Genomic DNA, 24,411 nt, shown 5'->3' on the forward strand with positions numbered 1-24,411 from the left:
ATGCGCTGAATTATAGGTTCTACTGAAGGTGGATTGAATCTCAACACAATGTTCCGTTTTATATTTTAATGTTTCTTTCTTAGTGGATTACCACAAATAATATATAACATATACACAGGTTAATTATCCTAATGTTAACAAATTGATATTAAAAACAGTAACAATTATTTCTAGTGGAAAGCCACAATACAATGTTATCACTTGGAAATCCAAAATCTAACTGACCCTAAATTTTCTACATGTATCTTTACAATAATTCTAAAATTGATTTCGTTTTAACTGACCAATAGAATTTTAACATTTTTGTGTCTTAAATAACAAAATGACCAATCAGGTTTCAATACAAAATAATGTAACATAGCAACATAGAATTTATAACAACAATCATCACCTGGATATTTTATCAGTCATAAGGTTTAACAACATGATAAGTACAGACAGCTTAATTGACCTTATCACCTATATATTATAAAACTTTTAGAACTGTTGATTGGACAAAGAGGAAAAGTCGCATTTTAATCTTCCAGTTACATAATTTTAAATTTGACATCTGTTATTGAAACATATACTATTTGTAACTTAACATATTTGAAATTTCACAAATTTTGTTTTGAAAATATGACCGTTTTAGAAAATGATTATATATATAAATATTTGTGTTTAAAAGAAAATCATCATGCATATTTATTCATATTTTTTTGTTTTTGTAAATGAATTTTATCATTTTTCGGCTGCACAACACTATACATTGATACTGTCAATTTTCATTTTTAAGCCGAGTCCTATGTTTAATAGGTAAGATATAAACAGTCCAATAAAATCCTCATTATATTAATATCTAATAGATATTTGGAGATGTGGAAAAAAACTTTCCCTATTGCTTTTTTTTGTCTAAAAATAGTCCATCAACAGTCAAACTGCCAAAGAATTGATAAAGAGGCCTCAACTCATTTACCCCAATCTTCACCAGACTCTCCGAAGGATAATAATAAATGACTTTCTATTATATTTTTCGCCATGTGACGACTTTTAACTTTATAAGTACGTGCACATAATTGCATTCTGCTTCAAATTTATTTATTTGTTGTTCAGGTTGCCTTGCGCTGAGGCGACGTTATACTTAGTATACCTTCTACGTAGTATAAAATTTATTGACATAAATGAACAAATCGGTACTGAATTCCCAAATGAGTTTTTATAAGATCGCATCTCATCAGTCACTCAATTACCTATTATGTCAGTGATCGATATCATTCCACATTGCCCACGTGAAATTGGTAAATCAAAATGAAATAATCAATTACGATAAATATTTGAATAACTTGATGATATCGAAATAGTGTTGCAATTAGAAGAAATGTATTCTTCACTAATGTTCGCCTCGAAGTTGAAACACATTTTAGATATTGGTCGTTAAAGTATACAGGTTAAGCAAAACTTACATTACTTCGGGAAGATTTTGAAGCATTTGAGTGAAATGTATTCGCCTGGATGCTGATCTAGAATTGAAAGGCAATTAATTACATACTTAGGTAAGAACATGTTATATATTTTAGTATAATAAAGAGAACATGACCGACGAAAAGCGTAATTTTTCATTTTTAACGAATTTTTGTTTTTCTTTCAACTTTTGATTAATGATATCTTTCTTTACTATTATACACATGATATCAGCCTAAGATAAGCCTTCTTATTTCATTAATTAAAGGTTGTAAAACCTCTATGTTTTAATAACATTTGTCACAAGAGAAAATATGTTATCAATGTTTGTACTTTACTTAATTTCAACTTAATTCGGGTTCCAGATTAGAAGTATAGAGTCTTTAAGACGCTTATGTAAAATTGATCGTGCGGCCGAGATGATATTAGGATTTACCAAATGCAATGGAACAAATAGAAACAATAAGCAAGGTGGTGGATGAAGCTTACAAAAAGTCAGAGGATGAGGAAAGACAAGCCAATCCCTTCTGGTATGTACCCAGCGGATCATTCCCACTTGATCATGACGAGGAAAACTATAAAACAGCAGCAAATGCAACGAAGGAACCAACGAAGATTGATTTAGTTGAGCTTGCGACACAAGAAACACAATGGGTACTTATAATACAGTTAACTTTCCATTAGTCTGTTGTTTTAGAAGATGGTCATGGCATTATCAACCTTTCTCTCTTTAGTCCATTACAATCTTTAGTTGTGCTTTCTAGTTGTCTTTTTTATTTATATTTCATTCAATGTATAAATACAGAAATATATTCAAAAGCAAGCCCAAAAATGATTCACTATCACTATTAGAAAAGTAAAAGGAGTTGTTGCGAAATTGGAGTTACAAAAGTCGTGTCAAAACGCACAAAAGGGTACTATTCCATAATCTTATGCACCTTATCAATTATTTTTAAAAACAATATTGATATTAACGTAAATGCAAATAAATGTTAATAACTAATCATGTTTTAATCTTGAAAGAGTGACAGGTTTAACGACACATACATTTACAAGAAAAGCAAGCTATCAAAACCTGGACGAACATCGTTTTCTGAAGTCGTCGAGGAAGTTATTCAAGAGCATCTTAGAAATGACGTCCACCCTTTTGGACGTACGTCATTTTACCGCAGATCAATAGGCGCATCCGAACAGACGTCAATACACCAAGATGATGGCACATTGTTCATGTGGGCGTTGGCAACAATTATTATCCTAGCTGTTGCGGTCGGCGTCATAGCGATGTCACGTAATTATTATTATTACTATTATTATTATTATCATTATTATTATTATTAACCCTCACCCATGAAATCTGAAGGGGCTATTAAATGATGTTGTCCGTCCGTCCGTCCGGCGCGTACCAACATTTGAGGTTAATCGTTTTTCTTTTTTCTCATAAACCAATGAAAAATTCCAGACATTCGTCCATCCGTCCGTCCGAAAGCAAATCTTAGTAACGGTTGGCTCAATTTTCACGAAGTTTGGCATTATAACTTTTATTAACTATTTACTTCTTACATGATTTGATTAATGCACTGCAATCATAATAATATAAGATATAAACAGTCTATGAATTTACTGGTCATTATTTAAATAAAGATCATTTTATTTTATATTACAACTTAATCGTGTCACAGTCTATCATTCTTTAAAATGACATGTTGCCTATCGAGAGTAATGTTGGTTTACATTTTGCCGTACTTGTTTTCAATTTATTATTCTACTTTTAAATAATTAATATTCAATAATCCCAGTGGCACACGGAAATATTTATAAATACACATCACAATGGTGAGTTAGGCCGTCTTTTTTATATTTTAGGCAGCTTTTTATAATTTTATTTTATTCTTAACATTTCTAATTCAATTATTGGTCAATCACCGTTTAAACAGTCAATTTTTTTAAACTATTTATCTAATTCAACTCGACAACGAAAAAATAATATATCGTCGCTAAAATCTTTTTATTTATATCATATTTGTATCAGCCATCGATCCTGTATGTTATAATTAAGGATGTAACAATATTTAAGTGAATTTTACATATGTATAATTATGATTATTCTTCTAACACAATTTTCAACCATCCAAGAATATGTTGAATATGTACTGCAAATGTTTATCAGCATCATAAGTAATCATTAAAATGTATGCATTCATTTCTTATTGAAAAATTTGGTTTAGACTTTATCGAAAATAAATTTCTAATTACCTCCCTTTATTTACATGAAATGTAAATTCGGTAATATCTTTACACATAATGCTTTTTTGGACTTACAATAATGATACTTAGTAAATCTTCATTTGAGCATCATATTTATGATCTAAAACCATAAAAAATTAAGTTTACTGGATCTTTAAAGACGCATGCCTTCAGATGAGTCAAAATATTTCAAGAAAATCGAACTTGAAAAAAGAATTACTTAGATTTTAAGTTTCAAGTTTATTAGAATCATCAGCAAATGAATTGCCTTTGGCCATTTACAAAGAAAACACATGAAGTATGGCAAAGACATACAATACAAAATAGTAATAACAATACAAATTCACACAAACAGAGAATTTCATGAAACAGTTTTAAAGAAAAGTGAAAAGATTCAAGGTTCAAGTTATAGTGTAAAATGTACATGATATGTAAGGTTAATGACTGATTTCGCAGTATTTATCACCATATTTCTACTGCGTTAGTAACACAATAGAGCAATTTTTACATGTTTTGACTTTCATTTTGGCAATTTAAGGGGCATTTTAAGAGCAATTTGCAACATGTAAGATATTTTATTTGTCCACTTTACAATATTTTACATTTAAATACAATTTCAAAATTTTCATCAAAATAATCATGAATCTTGATGCAGTTTTGGCTTGACTACGCGATTGTACGACACAAATAGAAGCCTGGAAGACTTATTATTTTACAATTTGAAGTTCTATTCATACACCCATCATATATGCACATATGATAAACATATGAACAAGTTTACAAAGTGAGCAATCAGGTTGTGTACCAACATACTTTTATAACTTCAATACTCGTATCTCATCGTATATAAAACTATATAATTATGTATGAAAAATTTTGAAAAACAAATGTCAGAAAATGTTAAAAAGTTACAGAATATGTCAATATGACTAGCCGGGTGGGTTCTTAAAATATTCTTGTATTAAACTACTGAAGAATTTTACAATAATTGCAGTTTCCTTGCGTATTGTTTCATAAAATAAAATTTAAACCATATGTGATTATCAGTGTTGGATACAATATACTGTACTGCGTCAAGTGCTGTTCTTGGCCAGTTTTATTTTGTAAATGCTTACTAATAAACACTATTTATCCTATACTAAAGGAATGTTAAGACCTTTCGTCATGTGGCTTAATTATGATTGTAAAAATATCACCAAGTCATAATGGTGGCGTGTGCACCTGATTGACGCGACGCTAAATTCAATATATAATGTTCCAGATCTAAGTATGTACATGATGTATATACTCATTTTTATTTTCAGAAATGCATCAGGCGACAAGACATGTTAACGTTACGACCACTAGTATGTTAAATTGATGTTTGCTATACACATAAAAGAGGTGAAAAAATGAATAAAGGAATGATTGTGAATATGACGGGAATCGAATTGCAGAAGATGAAGGGAAGGGCAATATTTTGCAAAAAGTCATTTGTAGTATAAAAGAATAAAACGAACGCACATCAACCGGGACGTGCTTTTCATGTAGGAAGACGGTTTTGTGTTGAATTGCCTACGACTTCGTTTTTTAGAATTGTGATAACTAAATAATGATATAATGAATGGGTCGTGAGGAATATTGCGATTTTACATTACCCTCATAAACAGCGGAGTGCGATTTTAATTTTATTTGATTCTGACGAGGGATCTCCGGTGTCCCTTTTTACTAGCCTGCCTCAGTCAGAAAAGTTCTTATCTGTAATATCAATTTTTAGTTTAAACATATTTATTTCCCAAATATATACAGTTACATATATACATACACATATACAATACAAAAACATTTTATATTCAGGAAAAGGATGAGAACGAAAGACTAACACTTATAAAATTCTTTCCTTGTAATAATTATTTACATGTGTATAATTATTTTGCTGCCTAGTCACATGTGAATATATTTGTTAATTTTATAAAAAAAAATGCTACATATAATTTTATATTTTCTTATGATAAAAAAATTAAATCCTATTATACACAAACGGTTTTGATATTGATTTTGCTAAATCTCTCGTAAATGTATTTAGAAATGTCTCGATTTTTTTATTTTATTTTGGTCGAATCCCACAATGGCATTCCATAACTTTATATAACAAGAGACGACGATACGTAAAACAATCCAATTCAAAACGCCTTAAGAATTGTCTAACTAAGAGCTAGAAATGTCGATCGAGTATCTTAACTGGTTTTTTTTATGAAAATAGAATGCATCTGTAATGAAAATAAAAATGAAAAAATTATGTCAAGATAAAGTTCAACATCTTAAAAAATAAAGATCACGATATTTTAAAAAAAGCGTGGAATGATATAAGGAAGTGCTACTGATGTATTTCAAACCATTTTCATGTTTGTACTATCCTTAGTTTTCTTTAGGCTGCTAGGCTGCCAACTTCAGGCTGTTTGGCTGTCAACTTCACGAACATTAATAATAATAATAATAATATTAATAATAATAATAATAATAATAATAATAACAATAACAACAATAATAATAATAACAACAACAACAACAACAAAAAAGCAGCAGCAGCAACAACAAGAATAATAATAACAAGAGCTGTCGGTAGGACAGCAACGCTCGACTATTCTTAGTGCTTGATAGTAAAAAAAATGCCTGATACAGTTACCTCCTCCTGTTTACAGGTTGGGGTCATGATGGTGAACAAGTGTGCAAAGTTTCAAAGCCATATGTCAATGGACTTTGAAAATATTTGAACTATTACAAAAACTTTAACGTAAATTCTAAGTCGAAAAAGGGGCATAATTCTGTCAAAATGCTTGATAGAGTTACCTCCTCCTGTCTACAGGTTGGGGTCATGATGGTGAACAAGTGTGCAAAGTTTCAAAGCCATATGTCAATGGACTTTGAAAATATTTGAACTATTACAAAAACTTTAACGTAAATTCTAAGTCGAAAAAGGGGCATAATTCTGTCAAAATGCTTGATAGAGTTACCTCCTCCTGTCTACAGGTTGGGGTCATGATGGTAAACAAGTGTGCAAAGTTTCAAAGCCATATGTCTATGGACTTTGAAAATATTTGAACTATTACAAAAACTTTAACATAAGTGGTTACGCCGACGCCGACGCCGACGCTCGGGTGACTGCAATAGCTCTACTTATTCTTATCGAATAGTCGAGCTAAAAAATAATAATAATAATAATAATAGTAATAATAATAATAATAATAGTAATAATAACAACAACAACAACAATAATAATAATGATAAGTGTGATGGTGGTACTAGTAGTGGTGCTGATAAAGATGATGATGGTAGTGATAATGACAACGACGATGGTGGTGGTGGTGATGATGATTATTTTTTTATGAGTTTTACCATGCACTCGAAGAGTTCATAATGTCATTTTTCAGCTTTACTGGTTTAGGAAGACATCCGAATTAAAGATATGAAAGAATCCGAAGTTTCTTGAGGGAATCGAACCTAATGCAATGACAGGAAGTGGTCTGAAGGCAACGACCTTAACCACACGGTCACGGGCTCCCATGATTATGATGAAGATGATGAATACAATTATTAAACATCTTCCATATGTAAATATTTAGCAGCAAAGTTCGCGTTATAGCTTAATGTCAGTTGTTTTGAAATATTTATAACTTCTATTAATCTAAGTTCCGTTCTCTTCATTCATATTGTTTTTGGATTCTAAGATACTGTGAATCATACAGATAAAAGCCAGGAATATTTTATTCAAATATACCTTCAGATGTTTAATGGGACAAAATACTTAAACCTACTTGTACAGAAAACATTGAACATGGGACTGTTACGGGGCGAAATAACTTTGCCGTATTTACATGTAATACATTTTATTGGGTGTGAAACTATTGTAACCTTGTAAGGTTATCAATAGAAAATGAGAAAATCGTCGTATCGATTTAACAGTGATCGGACTCGTTTATTTATAAAGTGATTTACGTTTACTTTAAACATTTCCACCTAATGTAAAATGCGTTATACAAATTTTGGCTTCGGATGTACTCTGTTCGGGATTTTAAACATAACTGTAAGTACATTGTGCATGCGTATCGTGGTATTTTATTGTTGTTTTGATAATAACAAGTTCGTTCTTTTTAAAACGAAGAATTGCGTATAAATATAAACTTGTTTATAAATATAAAAAGCACGCTTTTTTATACTGAGATGTGAATGTGTTAATATCATATATTTATGTGAAAAACAATCAAATAAATGGATGTTTTCATCAAAGCATTTACAGCATGTTTTTGATCTCATTTTAAATACATTTTATTTGACATAAATTTATTTGGTTATATGAATAATATAAAATATTTATTTAACGAAGTTAAAGGTTACAATCGGCTTGAACAATTAGTTCCCTCAATGTCGGCAGAAGAAAACTATTGATGTTCTTAAAAGTTATACACATGAAACGAAACCAAAAAACAACGTTAACATGTATACTACAACTACATCTACAGAACAACACCATTTGGAGGACAAAACTTTTGGTTGTCGCTGGGAGATGCGGGTCTAGAGAGATCAAATTAATTGCGATGTCTTAATTTTAAAAAAAGTTGTTCTCATAAACAAACTTGTACTCGTTTCTTGGTAGATTTGTAGCAAATAATGAGTGCGTTAATTAATATGAACAGTATACATAAATAGATTTAGCGATGTTTCCACGCATATCCCGCTCGCTTCTTTTATTTTGAGTATTCTGCAATCATTTAGATCCCAACATAAACAAAAGTCCAAATTCCACGATCAGCAACGATATAGTTTTGTATTATATTTTTTAAGACGATTTGAAACTGTTGTTGTGAAAGGGTTATTGCTCTATAGAGGGTCTTTCTGAGGAGGTTGTACTGTAATTGTATAAAGTTTATAAATCTTTAATGATGACCAATTATTGGAGAACAAATATTCCCTTATAGTGTGAATAAACATACCTATCAAAAGTTAATGGACACTAATATATTCTGTAAATACAGCAGTCAATCGATTCCTTAATAACTCGCAGTGATGATTACCTATATTCCTGTAAAATCTATACGTTGTAACAATTTTAAAAAGTTAATGATATAAGTGAAGGCAATCATGACCGTGACATGCACATCTATATAGATAATTCAAATGAGCCGCGTCATGACAAAACCAACATAATGGGTAATTCATTGACAAATACTTGTATATGTATCATACTATGGTGTAATTCAAAATTTGGAGGTAGCTTTTGTCAGTCATTGTGTTCCTGTAATTCTACGTCATATGCATATGTACTGATAAATGTTTGTTGGTGGAAGAAGTTTGGAATGATTTTTTTGTGTGTGTTATGCGCTTTCTTCTAGAGTCCTTTTCGAAAGCCCATTCGAGCGACTTCTAAAGCCCATTCGGGCGACTTCTAAAGTCAATTCGGACGACTTAGACAATTCGGACGACTTCTTAAGTCAATTCGGGCGACTTCAAAAGCCCATTCGGGCGACTCAGTCACATATAACTTTGAATGATAAGTTATCAACATATGGAATATTCATTTCCAACAGGAGAAACAAATTGTACGTGAGAAATAAAGAAGTCATTATACATCGTTGATTACAAAACTGATTCTGCTGGACTCGTGCACAGCTGCAAAACATATAGATTTAACAGTTGATTATTCGTTCAATATAGTTCAGTATTGTACTCCACAATGAATTAAAAACCTCACCATACTAGAACTTAATAGTTATATTACATAAAAAAATTGAAGGTCATGTGATATTAAATATTCTTCGTCTACATTATAACTGCGTTTGATAAAAATGTCAGAATAAAAAGAACAAATTTATTCACAATTCCATACGACAGTTTTCTCTGGCCTTTTTCAAGTCTACCAGGAGTCACTGTTAATCACTTTTAATCGTATGTTTAATACAACATGATTGACTTTAATCGATATCTTATTATGGTAACGTATTGACATATGGCACGCTAACCCTGCTTTAATCTAAATTGATTTCTTCTTATTATCTAAAATGAATAAGAATTTTCTTCAGTAAACCCGATAAAATACTGATTATGTCTGTCCATTATTCAAAATTTGAATAGGAATCGATATTCAATCAAGGACACATGGAAAAAGAGTTTTTAAATAAATGAGAGCATATCTCCTATTAATTATTCCAAATTAATTTTGTTTGCATGTTTTTCTTCTTGTTAAAATTGCTGAATACATTTTGAATATAACTGTGGTCGCATTTGACAGTCTCCTGAATTTGAAGCTGTCTGTTTGGATTATATTCTATTTTCCTTTTGACATTTATTGATCTTAAGAATATACCTTACTGAAATATTTTCTTTTCTGTATGAAAACATGTTTCGTATGTTTACATAGTGACAAGCGAATTATGTAATACCACGGAATGCACAAATGCGTGCAAAAACGCAAGTAAACTTCAAAACTAAATATTACACAAAAGAATTTAGATAAAATTTCATCCGTTTTGCATGCAACAACGAAATATACTTGATTATTTTTTTCGTTTTAAACACGTAGAACATGTTCTCAAAATAAAATACCGATCAATTTGAAGAAAGTTCATTAGAGTTTAACACGTACCCGTTCTATTATTGTGGCGAGATCTTTTATCTCTGTAGCACAGTTCGTTTCAAGTACTTAAGAAAATTGCTCCTGTTGTAAATGTATAAGGAGGTCTGTTTGGTTTTTGAAAAGGGTAAATATTTCAAGTGTTCATCAAGTCGTTAAATTTGGATTTGCAAAATTTACTTAACTGTTATAAGAGGATTTGTATGGCTAATACAGGTTACAATCGTGTGTAAGTTTAACTTACAAACTGTTGTAAGGAATTTAATAAAAAAATAATTTTAGAAGGACAGATAAGGTGAAGGTAACAAAATTTAATGTAATCATATGTAATTACATTACATTACGTTGTTTATTTTGTTAATATATCTGGAAGTGAATTTTTACGCTTGATTCTTACTTTCTTACATATAATTGCTACCTTGTATTTTTACGCAGTTGATTAAATTGTATTACAGTTGATATTAGTTATATAGCATGTTTAACTTGTTTTTCATATTTCCTTGTTTTCAGAAAAAATAAAGACGACATTAATTGAACTTACAGGATGACTAAGTAATAATAACATAGGATGTTTTCGATTTAATGTTATGTGAGCAATTTGAAATGTGGGACTACTTTTGGATATAATTAAGCGGAGTAATCAACAACTTTGTGAACAGCAAAAAATATGTGTACCAGTCATAACAGAGATTTCACGCAACGTGACGAGTTTAGTGACGTCACAATAAAAGTTGAAGGCACGAGCTTATTCGTACATCGTCAGTACCTGGCGGAATGGTCCGGAGTTTGGCGGAAACTGTTTCTGTCAGAATGTGAAGATCCATCCGCGTCAATTGAGATCGTTCTTGAAGACAAAACACTGGAAGATGTTACTCAACTTCTACAATGCATTTATTCTAGCCAAAATTATATAACAGGTACTTTAATTATTTCGGCTTATCTGTTCAGTTCTGTATTTGATTGGGTCTTAAACAATTTTTGCAGAAGATTGCAACACTTTTAATTAGTCTATTGCATCCACATGCATAATCATGACAGCCACCATAAACTGTACCGGTTGAATAAGTACGTATTATAGTAACCAACTTCCTATAATTATGTCCTTTTTTGCAAACTAAATTTGGGACGATATATAATATTTGTAATGGCTCATCATCGGATGGATGAGATTCCACTATATAACAGTTTTATATCCAAACTGCATGAAGTAAAGCCAAAATGGACCGTGTTCATAATTAAAACAGAAATATGCAAAACAGGCAGTAGACAATAAAAGACGTGCGCTATTAAAAATGGTCGGTTTGATGGCGCCATATTGAAAAAAGTGCTGACATTAAGGTCACAATTCTCAAAATAAACACCGTAAAGAGAAATATAAAATACTGGCTATTGACCTTGCTCTTTTACTTCTGTGAAAAAATAATAATATGAAGGTCAAAAGTTTCATTGCTAATTAAAGTCATATTAAGATTATTTAGTGGCGCGTGAGATTGCTTGTGACATGCTTTCAAATATTAATGTATTCATAGTTTTAGTACTTAAACACTAAGTATAATACAGCAAAAATTCTATTTAAAATACCCTGAATAATCCTGGCGTACCCTGAAATAATTAGATTCCTCTCCAATTCATGAATAATTATTAGAACCATACTTTCATCAAATAAAATTTTGGAATTTATACATATAGTATTAGTACTTCCACTGCAGCTGTTCAAAATTAAAAAAAGAAAGATGATAAGAAAAATTACGGAATAGGGGTAGGGGTAGATTATTTTAAAACCTTTCAATTCATTATGACTTTTTGTTTAGTTAAAGACACGTTTTGTTGCTTTTGTTTACTTTCTGTCAGAATTTTATTGTGCTTTTTGTGCAGGATTTTTATGTATGTCCTTCAGAATATCACAGTAGTCTGTGATACTCTGATGGACATACATGTATATGAAAATGCATATTGTGGAACAAACATTCCGCAATATACATTCACATCTTCTTTTAGACGCACATTTGCACATTCACCGTCAGTTACAAATTGCTGTAATTAAGGAATGCAGGAATTTTTTCTTCAGAAATGTACTAATTATTTACCATTTCAGATTCAAACGTACAGTTGATGCTCGAGTTCGCAGAAGAATACGAGATGGCAAATCTGAAACTTCGATGTGAAGAGTATTTACTAACTCAAGAGGTTTCAATAGAATCGCTTGTAATAGCTGAAAAACATAGTCTCAAAAATCTGTTCAAACAATGCATGGATTTTGCTAAAACTCAGACTATGGAAGACCTGGAGCGCCATCCTTTGAAAAAAGAAATCAGTGAACAGACGCTTATTGCTATATACAAGGAAAAGGTGTATATGATGAGAGACTACGCAAACGAATTGAAACAAAACGAAAGTAAGCTAAAGAGGCAAAACGATCAGTTAAGTGACGAAAAAGATGGAATACTGAACATTTTCAAAAACATGGGTAAACTTTGGGAGATGCCTAACAAACGGTGTTATAAACATATGACAGATGAAAAGTTTGATTTCACGTGCCGAGATTGCAACGAGAAAATGTCACGTGAAGTGAGGCGGATGTGTAATGACGGACAACACGTTCGGAGATACTTTATACTTAATAATAAATCACGGTAACAGTGCAGAATGTGAAATATAATGTAAATATTTACATGTGTACTCGAAAGCAGCTGTTGTGCGGACATTTTGATTTCAAAGTAACATAATCTTTCTCATACCGAATATTATAGAGCTAGGTGCATAAAATTTCGAATACGAAGAAATGATGGGAGATATATTAGAATCTCTACTCTTAAAGAGAACATGTGCCGTGTCCTACCAAAGGCGCATCTGTACATAGATATTTTAATATGTATATATTTTATGTTTCTAGATCGTTATTCATAAACAAATACATGTATGTACGCTCTGACAGAAATATAGACCCGTTCAACACTGAAGTTTAATCCGACTTTGGTATTATAATGTTGGAATCACTCAAATTAGTCTCATTTCATTTTTGGTTAAATGTAAAGTCAAAGCATGGGATGTGTGACCAAAACATATTGTGAGAATACATAGATTTCAACGACCTACACTTACCACAATATGCGCAAATAGGGAACATGCGTTTCCCGTATTCATTCCTTTAATATGGAGTCCTGTTAGTGCCGTGAACTTATTTTCGTGTGGAATCGCGAAAGGTCGAAATAAAGTAAATGGACATAGCACATTCAGCCACCATATATCATGTTTTTTCCCTGCTCTTCTCCATACTAACTAAATTGTGTTTTTAACTTATTATCATTTATATCAAGACATTTTTTCATTTAAAATAAATTGCTACCATGATTCGTGAGTAGCTTTCGTGGTTCATTATACGTTTAGCGCATGGTCCATTATCATTTAGTGTTTGAAATTATTTTTTGTCCATTAGGATTGCAGTATTTCAAATGAATCGTAACACATTTACTTTAATAAATCGGCAAACTGTTAATCAGTCTAGTAAATCGGCTGTTAATAAAAATAATTTAAAACACTAAGCAGGTTAAAATTTATTAGTACTGCGCCGCGCCTGGCCAATTAAATTTTGTAAATACGCTTTTAACATTAATCGAGCTAAGAATCGCTCTTCAATTTAATTTTATAGAGTTTATTTCTTTACTATCTTTTGCACATCTTCCGTTTTAAGTGCCCTAGTTGATCTATGTAAGAATTTCAAAATGTATTATTTTAATTAATAGACAATTTGGTACATTTAGATAAAAAAAAATCATTTAATGTTTTAACCATTAACATATGAAACAAGATAAAAAAATGTTTCTGTGGTTTGATGTTAATGTCATCGTGTTTAGATATTTACCAGGAAAGTTAAGTAAATCAAAGCGTTGCATAATCACAAAGAGCGACGTGTAAGGTCAGATGGGACTAATTTTTTTTTCTTTCTTCAGTTTTTGCAGTTTTTGCAATTTTTTTGTATCATTAAAAAAAGAAAACTTGTATGACATTACTTTAGCTTGATTATCCGATGGTTAACCTTTAATCTAATAATTATTAATAAAAAATAACACGATTTGAATGTAAAGCTCATAATGAGAGTACCAACAATTCCATGGAGAAATATTGTCAGTTGGTAAAGAAGTATATATTTCCTTTAGAAGAATCACATTCAGCATCAACTTGGGTATTTAATCAGTAAATTAAAATCATCACTAGATTTTGAGGTTTTATTTATATTGTAAAAGATTAATCAGATTTAAATGTTATGCATCTAATTGCATATATATATATAATAAGATAAATTTCTTTTAGAAGATTTTAATCATGAAAATGACAGAACGTTTTTGTGTAAGTGTGTGTGTGTGTGTGTGTGCGTGTGTGTGTGTGTGTGTGTGTGTGTGTGTGAGCGCGTGCGTGCGCGTGTGTGTGTGTGTGTGTTTGTGTGTGAAAGAATGAAGACTCAAAGTCGGAATTCTAACCTACAGCGGTAGAGGTCAAGCGATATATGAGTAACCTTGATTAAGTCATGTTTCCTTATAATATTGTGTTGTGATTCCAACTCAATTTAATGCTATTCAAGATTAGTAAGAAAACCATGGCGGCATATTTAACTCGAAAACATGGCCAATCCGTCCGAATTTTGTCGTCGTTCCGCTTTTTCGCCTTGAAAATGCAAACATGCAAAAACACAACAATACGACAAAGTTGGACTTTGTAATATCTTTGTGTTACCGCATTTCAGCGCGAAAAAGCGAATATATGACGTAGCGTAATCAGCAACCATAGAAAATATATAGCTCCTCAGTAAAAAATTTTCATACAAGAGAATCACAGATAAAGGGAACATTTACAGGGTTTTCGAAATTAAGAAAACAACCTCGATATTTTGAATATCATGAGTTATGCATTTGTATGTTTATACATCCCCAATTCAATAAGAATTTGTAGATTTTCTAATAAAAAATCTCAAAATTTTCTGGGAATATTTCAAACAAGAAATCACTATTTTTTCCTATAACTTTAGTTTGCAAAAACTGTCTACTTACCCTGAGAACCATTTGTTTTCGCTGGACATTTTTGCATTTAAGGATAAAAATATTGACCAAGAAGAATGTTTGTTTTGAAATACATGTAGTTTATTTGAGAAAAAACATTTATTAAAATTTACAACAAAAAGTTAACAATAAAAGCATGATAAACTGTAACATATGGATGTTGCATTGAAACCATTATACGTTTATCTTGACATTTCAAGAAAATCAAGAAGCTTTTTCAATCAAGAAAATCACTGGTGTTTTAATCAAGCTTTGCATTTACTTTTATATTACGGGGATTAAAAAGTATTGGTCCAGAATATGATTTGTTTTAAAATAGTTCTTTTTCTAAAGCAGATATTGAAAATTACAATAAAACGTTTAACAGTATAAGAAAGATAAAAATGTAACATACTGATGTTATTATACGTTTATCTCAACATTTCGTTATAACGATCGGCGGTCCCGGCGACTTCGAGATAACGATAATCGACTGTATAGATTTTAAAAGTGTTTTATCATATTGTCTGACTTGAAAAAAGCACAAGATTAATAAGTTGAAGCAACTATTTTGAAGCAATGGCACATTTTGAAAAGTAATGAAGATGTTGAAGGAAAAGAATACCATTAATTGAATTCTAAATGTCTGAAAACAGTCACATAGCTCTAAGCATCTTGCAAAACTTTTGCTGATGGACATGGCATTAATTTCGTATTTAGCTTTTATCCTGCCGGCGGCAACTGTATCTACCCATGCGACCAGTGCAGAACAAGATCAGGCGGCACATTTGAAACTTAATTTCAAATTATCGTTATCGCCTTTTCGTTTTGTCGCTAGCGACAACACGACAAAGTACTGTCGTCTTGTACGTCGTGTTGGCGCTAGCGACAACTGGACAAAGCGCAAAACGGCGCGTTGTCGGATTTTCGTCTTCTCGTCCTGTCGCTAACGAAGTACGCCAAACGGCGCGTTGTCGTGCGGCGTCTTGTCGCGGTGTCACATTGTCGATCGGTTCAAATCGAAGGATTTGCTTATAATCTTAGCGACAGGGTGACATCGCGACAACGCGCCGCACGACAACGCGCCATTTGACGTGCTTCGCTAGTGACAGGGCGACAAGACGACAGCGCAACAACGCGCAGTTTGGCACTTTGTCGTGTTGTCGCTAGCGTCAAGACGAAAAGGCGATAACGATAAAGGTTACGTTGTCGCTAGCGACAACGCAACGCGCAATATACCAAATCAGTCACCATAGAAATGTCTTATTAAGATTGCCCCGAATTTATAACTTTGTCTATAGTAAGACTATCATGTTTCCATAAAATGTTCGAATAAAAAAGCGGGAAAATGATACGATTAGTTAAATACAATGGAGTTAATGAAATGTGTTCATTCTTTTAAAATAAATGGAAATTGTGGGAAAAATACATTTGAGCTTTTTAATTGATACAAATTCGTTATTTGATGCAAGTTATTCACTAAAATCTAAAATTACTATATATTTGCTCCTTTGAAAAACAGATAAGATCTTTTTTTTCTGTTTATCAATTTAGGTTTACAGGTGGAGGGGGTCCATTTACAATGAGTTTTCGAGCCAAAAAATGTAATCATATTGTATTATTAATATCTAGGATTTTTAATGCATTTCATTCCTGTCAAATATAAGAAAATAATGGTTTGGCTTACTTTTCCTAGATGATATAAAGTTCAAAACAGTCAGCACTTTATAACAGACATTTTTCTTAGAGTTAAAAGGATATCAAATAGGTTAATCTATACTCATTATTACAACAAACAAACATTTATAATAAGCATAGATTATGCGAGATTATGAAAGAAAGTAAAATGATTGTTTTGTTGTTGTTGGGTTTTACGTCGCACGATCAAATGGAGACTATCCAACAACACCGATAATAATAATAATAATAATTACATCAAACAAACATTAACAATAATCATAGATTATGCGAGACAATGTAAGAAATGTATAAATGCATTTTTTGTTGCGTTTTGCGTTTTACCAACACCTTAAAGATCATATGGCGACTTGCGAGCTTTACTGGAAAACCTCAGGTGAACTTCTGTGCATTATTTCAGACACGAGCGGGCACGTGAGAAGAATCATCGACAATCCGTTAGCTAGCTCCAAAGTCCCTGGCGAACCCTCTTGCCTACAACGGTGGAGAGCAAATGGTTAACAGTCAACGGCCTTAATCACTCGGCCATAGACGCCTTATTCAAATAAAAGTTAACATATAAAAGTTTCTTTATTGGGAAAAAGACACACACCTATAATTATACAACAAAGACAGACAAAAATAAAAATAATAACAATGTAACACATAATACTGAGTTGATTTAAAAAGGGTATTATTAAAATAAAAGATAAAACGTTATATCAACGCGATAAAAACATGAAAATAGATGATATTTGTTTGTTGACCGTGAATATATTATATAAGCTTGTCCTTAAAAGCTTTGTCATAAAAATATTTTCATTTTATGAGTATTAATGGAGGCACAAAGTGTATTTTTCGAAAAAAAAAACAACAAAAAACATGCATTAATTTTTCTTATATTAAGTCTTAGAAGAATGTATTCAACCGGGGTTGAAAATCCCTCCTTATCAATATCTGGACAAAGTGTTATCCATGTGAAAGTTTGTTTAGTCGTTTAGGGCTTCACGAAAGGTGGTCACACTGTACATTTAGAACCTAGTTTGTTTTCGGCATGATTTTATCCTCAACAAGGCTAGCGTGTCAGCTTTGAATTTCGTACCATTAAAAAAATAGATAAAAAAGTTGAGTCCGCTATTTATGCCTCTAATTGTCCTGAAAATTTCCGTATAGAATGAGTTGTTCAAATATTCTTCGTAATTATAATCGTCAAATTGTTGTCTGTATGTATCCAATGATTCAACAACCATAACTGGTGTAACACATATAATGAAAGCTATATTTATCATCAGCAACTTTTTTGTTACAATAAGATTTTGTTCACCGACGGACTTTGACTTCTTTATTGTTTTTGTGTATAAAACAACAACAATCAGGATTGTTGAACCCAATATAAATACATAAGGAAGAAAGAATTAGACAAATATGTTGGCAATGCTATGGATATTCAAAATATGAAAGTTCTGTTGAAGAATTGCACATTCGATTTTTCCCATTGGGTTCGGATAACCGACAATGATTTGCGTGTATATGCTAAATATAGTTATACAGAAGACCCATAAGAAGATGGTATTGCCACGAGCAAGGTTTAACGTGCAAACGAACTTGACTTTGTGTGGCAAGCACACACTGATCGCCCTCTCTATTGATACCATGCTCATAATCCACGGGTTGGTATAAAGTCCTAAATCATACAGGATGTGGTAAAGCCTGCATGTCACGGTATTCAATTTAGATAGGTCAAACTTATCTAGCCAGTTGACGAGCATAAAAAAAGTTATTGTCAAATCCGATGCTGCAAGGCTTAGAAGATACACGGCTGTAGAATTATTCCTGTAGTTTTTCCGGCTAAGGACCATCAGATTGAGCGTGTTGCCAAGCAACGCAATTAACACAACTATTATAAGAATATATTTTCTGTTTATTTCGTCAATGAGAATATAAATATCCGGCCACGTATAAAATGAAAACTGACCTGTGTTTTCATCGCCATTGCTATTAGTCGAGCTCTCATTTCCAGTAGAAGTAATATTGAAAGTAGAATCTGTGACATTCATATTTTTTAATTTTCAAAATTATGAACACTCACGACTAGTATATATATCACTTTAAGAATGCTTCTTTTAAAACAACATAAAAACCATATAAATCTTACTATATATACTTTTCCTAAGGACTTTTTGGTCACGTGATCACGCTGTTCCCTTGTTTCAAAAGAAATTTACGACTGAACATGTAAGAAAAACATGTAAAACAAAAGAGTTTTTGTCTCATTCAAATTTTATTAAATTGCAGGAACTGACTCTCAAGAGGTAACAGTTCCCCTATAAAAAAATGATACCTAAAGTATATGATTTTTTGAACGGCAATCACATTATAAAATTATTACAATATAATTATAATGCAAGTTTTAAAGTTTTAAGTTTAAAAAAGAAAATGAATTGAAATACAGCCATACTCGTATTAAACAACATAATCCCTTTAAACGAAAAGAGAATGAAACGGAAAATGATCAACACACGATTTCTAGAGGGCAAAAAAAATGATGACAACAAAGCTGATCACGTTTTCGTTTTTTTTTTTTTTCTTTGCTTTGTGTGTCTTTAGTTGTTTCTTCTTGATGATTTTATTATGTACAATGATTACCCTAGATAATTGAACTTAATCATGAAAAATTAAATCAAATATTATGGAAACAATTTAAAACCACATGATCTTTTTTAACAATATCGTTTAATTTCCAATGTTCTTATTGCAATGTTCTTTTTTCAAGGTATTAATTTTTTATGATCTACAAATTTCAATTTTTTGTTTTTTTGGTTACAAAACTCAATAAAGTGACATCAAGTAAAGTGAAAATAAGGCAATGCTTTGAACAAATTTATGTACATAAGAAAATGAATAACAAAACTGCAATTTTAGAATGGAAGAATAAGATCGTTATGTATTACAAAAATAATTTTCTTCAGAAGATTGCTTGATTTAGAAAGACTTTTTGCTTTCACCATTAATTACTATGAAAATTTAAGAATGTTTGGATTATGAAAATAAGAATTGTCTAAATATGTTTCTTAGGTCGTGAAAAGGTCGTGGAAAAGGAACAATTAAATACGTGTAATAATGAAATTCGTCACCTAACTGATTATTAGAACATAAACCACAAATTCTTGAACTTCTATCCAAATTATAAAATCTGCCTGTTTCAAATGGCATTTTTTTTTTGGTTCATACATCTCAATTTGATAAAAGCCATCGCTAAATCTAAAGTATTTTTCAAAATCATATTCAGTTTAAAAATTCTATAATTAGACATTAACTGGATTCATACATTGAAAATTGCCAACTCTAAATAAACTGATCTTTTATTCTAACAGAAATCATTCATTTAAAATGAGGCACGGGATTGATGATTGTTTGAAAAATTCAATAACTTGGCATAACAAACCGAGAAAATCTATTTAAAGAAAAAAACACACATTTAGACCAAGGAAAATCCGCATCAATATCAGAGTATAATTTATTTGACATAAAAAGAAAGCAAAGAGCAAATTTCATCTTTTTCTTTATCATTATTCAATTTGCGCTATTAATTCAGAACTCTAAATTTAATTTGAAATACCTGGTTCACTATATGTATAGGTTATATACAGAGTTGCAAGAAATATGTATGTATGTATGTATGTGCGTGCGTGCGTGCGCTGACATGGTAGAAAATTGTTTTGTACAAAAATTATCAAAAATAAGAAGATGCGAAATAACGTTTATACTTAGTTTATATATTATATCAATCTTAATAAAGTGTTAAAGATTATTCAATTATGGATTAGATATTTTTGAAACGCAAGGGAAGTAAGTACGAGTAAAATGCAGTCAAAGCTTGTAAGAGTAATGTATTCAGTTTTTTTGCATCTTACTATTTTTACATTTATTTTGTTTATTATATTGACAAATTAATTGTTGACTAATGTCAATATTAATTCATATTTTTATACACCAAAAATATGACTATGATCGAGCTATAATGGCTTTGTCAATTTTTATTGTGATATTTGTGAAAGAATAAAGCTTCTTCTTTGTTCTTCCTCTTCGTCTTCTTCATCATCTTCGTCCTCTTCTTCATCATTGTCTTCGTTTTCATCATCATCAGCAGCAGCATCATCATCAGCATCAGCATCATCAGCACCATCATCATCTTCTTCTTCTTCATCTTCTTCTTCATCTTTGTCTTCTTCTTCTTTTTCTTCTTCTTCTTCTTGTTCTTATTATACTTCCTCTGCTTCTTCATACTAAACATATATTTTTGGCATTATAGTTTCTGAGAATAAACAGATTTTTATAGATTTCATCTTTAAAGTCTTTTTTAACTATTGTAACTTACTAAAGCATTTGACTGGAACCATTTATAGATATAATTTTTGTAGAGGGACACCTAAGGATCATTCCTACAAAGTTTTGTCAAAATACATCAAGTAACTAAGGAGGAGATGTTGCTGAAAAGAATGTGGAAAACTACGAACGACGGACACATTGGCATCACACCTCTGAGCACTTTGTGAAATATGAACGAATGCGCCAGCAGACATGACTTATTGAACAGAACAATTCCAGGGGTAATTAAAAAAAAATCTGGAGCATCTAGATGGCTAACATTTTATCTTTATATATTTCTGATCTCATTTTAAGCTTCAAAATTGTCTGATTTACTATAAAATAAAGAGGCGAGAATTGAGTGGGGCGAAACCATCAGAATACTGGAACATCCCGGAAATGGGACGAGAAAAGGAATGAGACGGGTTTTAAGCTATCCTTGACGCATGCGCAATACGTTATTTGGCGCGAAATGTACACAAATCATTTTTTTGCAAGTTAACAAGTTCGAAAAGCCTCTGATCCTTTAAAAATCATGGTATGTTGATGGGAGGAAAATACTTCGAAGGCTATATTTTGCATATTTTTAGAATTCAGATTCATCCTAATTTACCATATTCAAAATGTTCACCATGTCGGTCACCTGGGTTTTGTTTTTGATTCTTTTTTGCCCAAATTTTGGTAATTTGTTATACACAGGATATTATCATGAATATGCCTCTTTCTGACTTTAGCTTCTATCTATTTTACGTCAATGCCAAACCCCTCGCGGGGACGTAGACGTAAAGATGTACAAGTCGCATCTGATCAGTTTACCACAGACACTGGTCAGTTGAACATTGCTCAGTCCTTGTTATGTATCAGGTTGTCACTTACTGTTGCACGAACTAGTCCTATAAATATGTCATTGCTTTGAGATATTTTTACTTCTGGCAAAGCAACGTCATAATGAAGTCATATTGAAATTGCGCTAAAACCCATGGCATGTTCTGCAAAAAATCTTGCGGATCTAAAAACACAAAAGTCAGTGTATAAAATTCATTAATTTTTTACCTATTTATGAACCAAATTATATGATAAATGCCTTTTAAGTTAACAAACTGTCACATTCACATAAATCATGATTATTATTCTATAACTCTGTATTATCGCTGCAACTCTATTACCGACATACTCTCAGTATTTTGTTATGTGCGGTCATATATACAATGAAGTTAAAAATCTTTGACATCATTCAATGAATAATGTAATGAGTAGTTGAATTTTTTCTGCTTCACACAAACTATTCATGATTACTATTCATTATTATAAACATCTATTAAATTGAATGCAAACATACAGAAAACGCGCTGATAATACGGAGTCCCATGCTAAATCCTTTTATTTAATTAGTCCTTAATTAACGAATAAACAATTGGCCGTCACCCAGTGATGTATTGGAGGGTATATGCATGCATAACATTTTCATTGGTAAAGGGATTTTGAAAAAAACATAGCATAAATGGTGTCATGAGCAACACCGGACCCTACCTCAAAGGTCAATGTAACACTTGGAGGTCAAAGGTCAAAATGGTCTGTTATAGGGTATACTTTGTGTCCAATTTTTCATCAATCAAGGTATATTGCTTTGTACATCATAACATGTGTTTTTGTCAGTCAGCTGGTCAGTAAACAAAAATGTTTCCAATCAATAACTTAAGAACACGGTTACACCTGGACCTAGAAAGAAACTTCGAACTTGATATATTGAGATTGGTCATAACCAGCAGATGAATCCTATTGTGCTTTGGATCAGAGGTTAAGGTGGCATTGACTTTATATCAAAATGATTTCCTACCAATAACTTTACAACCCATGGAACGTTCACCCTTTAATTTCACAGATGCATTTGTTTTGGCCAGTAGACCCCTTGATTTTTAGGTCAAGGTCACATTGACCTTTTATATTAAATCAGTTTGGGACCTACAATCTACAGCCTATGGGCCCTTTGCACTCAAACTTAACAAGTTAGCAGGTGCACTGATCTTTGTCAGTAGATGAGCCCTATTGATTTTGGGGTCAAAGGTCTAGGTCATATTCACTTTGTAAAAATAGTTTCCTAGCAATAACTCAACCCGTATGCTCAACTGCTCATGGCCCCCAAACTTCACAGGTGCATTGATCTCTACCAGTCGGTGATCCTCATTGGTTATGGGAGCAGGGGGCCAAAGGTCAAGGTCACATTCACCTTGTTTTGTATCATATCATATGAAACTAGAAATGACTATGATTATTAAAAATGTTGTAAACCTTCTGTTTTTTTGTTTGTTTTTTTTTTAAGAAAAATGTTAACATTTTTTTTTTGCCTTTTTTCATAAACACATACCCTTACATATCAGTTTCTCTATGAATTTCATAATGGGTGCTTATTCTTACTACCCATTAAAGGTAAGATAGAGGGGGCATATGTGTCATTTTCATATTTTCTTGTCACATATAAATTTACACTGTTATGTTTATGTTGTTGTTTTTTATTTGCAGAGTAAATCAGATATAAGGAATTTCTTCAGCTTAGGTGCAGCCAAGAAGACTGAAAATAGGTCAACAGCAGAAAAAAGTAAGGACTCTGACACTGGTTTGACGAAAATCAAGAATGGCAAAGAACATCATAAAAATGACCTTCCCATCTCAAATAAAGTTAATACAAAAGACAGTGATATAAATGGGAATAAAAAGAATGAAAATGATTCTAAGAAGAAAAAAGAAAGCAAAAGTAGGGATAAAAGTCGTGATAAAATTGACTGTAAAAACAAATCGAGAAAATCTGATAAGAAAGTGGACATAGATATTAGTGAAGATGTCATTGAAATAGATGATGATTCTCTTCCTGAAGCACCTGTGAAGGATAAAAAGAAAGATAAAGCAAAGAAAAAAGGTCAGGAAAAAGATGTGGAAGAAGTTCCTGTTGAGAAGAAAAAAGGAAAGAAAAGAAAGAAAGAGGTGAGTACCAACTAATTATACCTAAAAATTGAATTTGTTTGGCTTTAGGACTGAAAAATTCAG

The 24,411-nt window shown here is 31.6% G+C and overlaps 3 protein-coding genes across 5 annotated transcripts in view; all 3 read left to right on the forward strand.

Annotated features, from left to right (window-relative positions):
- The first annotated feature begins 981 nt into the window (after positions 1-981).
- LOC132724389 (uncharacterized) lies at positions 982-5,111 on the forward strand. Its single transcript, XM_060709241.1, has 4 exons — positions 982-1,532; positions 1,806-2,094; positions 2,464-2,728; positions 4,989-5,111. The coding sequence occupies exons 2-4, from the start codon at positions 1,885-1,887 to the stop codon at positions 5,042-5,044; spliced, it is 531 nt and encodes a 176-aa protein (XP_060565224.1). The 5' UTR covers positions 982-1,532; positions 1,806-1,884; the 3' UTR covers positions 5,045-5,111.
- Positions 5,112-10,253: 5,142 nt separating this feature from the next.
- Positions 10,254-13,649, forward strand: LOC132724373 (kelch-like protein 24). 3 transcript variants are annotated; one of them, XM_060709223.1, is made up of 3 exons: positions 10,254-10,520; positions 10,802-11,208; positions 12,387-13,649. In XM_060709223.1, the coding sequence occupies exons 2-3, from the start codon at positions 10,959-10,961 to the stop codon at positions 12,926-12,928; spliced, it is 792 nt and encodes a 263-aa protein (XP_060565206.1). In that variant the 5' UTR covers positions 10,254-10,520; positions 10,802-10,958; the 3' UTR covers positions 12,929-13,649. The 3 variants fall into 3 exon arrangements, with proteins under 3 accessions (XP_060565206.1, XP_060565207.1, XP_060565208.1); XM_060709224.1 differs by having other exon boundaries at positions 10,254-10,418; XM_060709225.1 differs by having other exon boundaries at positions 10,494-10,592.
- An 8,136-nt stretch (positions 13,650-21,785) lies between these two features.
- Positions 21,786-24,411, forward strand: part of LOC132724381 (replication factor C subunit 1-like) — a 28,215-nt gene continuing 25,589 nt past the window's right edge. Inside the window, exons 1-2 of the mRNA XM_060709233.1 lie at positions 21,786-21,907; positions 23,890-24,348. Of these exons, the coding sequence (XP_060565216.1) occupies positions 21,905-21,907; positions 23,890-24,348 (462 nt within the window). The 5' untranslated portion in view covers positions 21,786-21,904. The remainder of the gene's footprint in view (positions 21,908-23,889; positions 24,349-24,411) is intronic.

The sequence above is a fragment of the Ruditapes philippinarum genome, unplaced genomic scaffold (genome assembly GCF_026571515.1).
Source record: "Ruditapes philippinarum isolate M1 unplaced genomic scaffold, ASM2657151v2 ctg224_1_1_1_1, whole genome shotgun sequence".
Classification (NCBI taxonomy): Eukaryota; Metazoa; Mollusca; class Bivalvia; order Venerida; family Veneridae; genus Ruditapes; species Ruditapes philippinarum.

Coding starts and splice junctions, on each gene's coding strand:
- LOC132724373 (XM_060709223.1), top strand. CDS start 10,959: ATGTGTACCAGTCATAACAGAGATTTCACGCAACGTGACGAGTTTAGT. Junction 11,209..12,386: donor TAGCCAAAATTATATAACAG/GTACTTTAATTA, acceptor TTACCATTTCAG/ATTCAAACGTACAGTTGATG.
- LOC132724389 (XM_060709241.1), top strand. CDS start 1,885: ATGGAACAAATAGAAACAATAAGCAAGGTGGTGGATGAAGCTTACAAA. Junction 2,095..2,463: donor CGACACAAGAAACACAATGG/GTACTTATAATA, acceptor TAATCTTGAAAG/AGTGACAGGTTTAACGACAC. Junction 2,729..4,988: donor CGGCGTCATAGCGATGTCAC/GTAATTATTATT, acceptor TTTTATTTTCAG/AAATGCATCAGGCGACAAGA.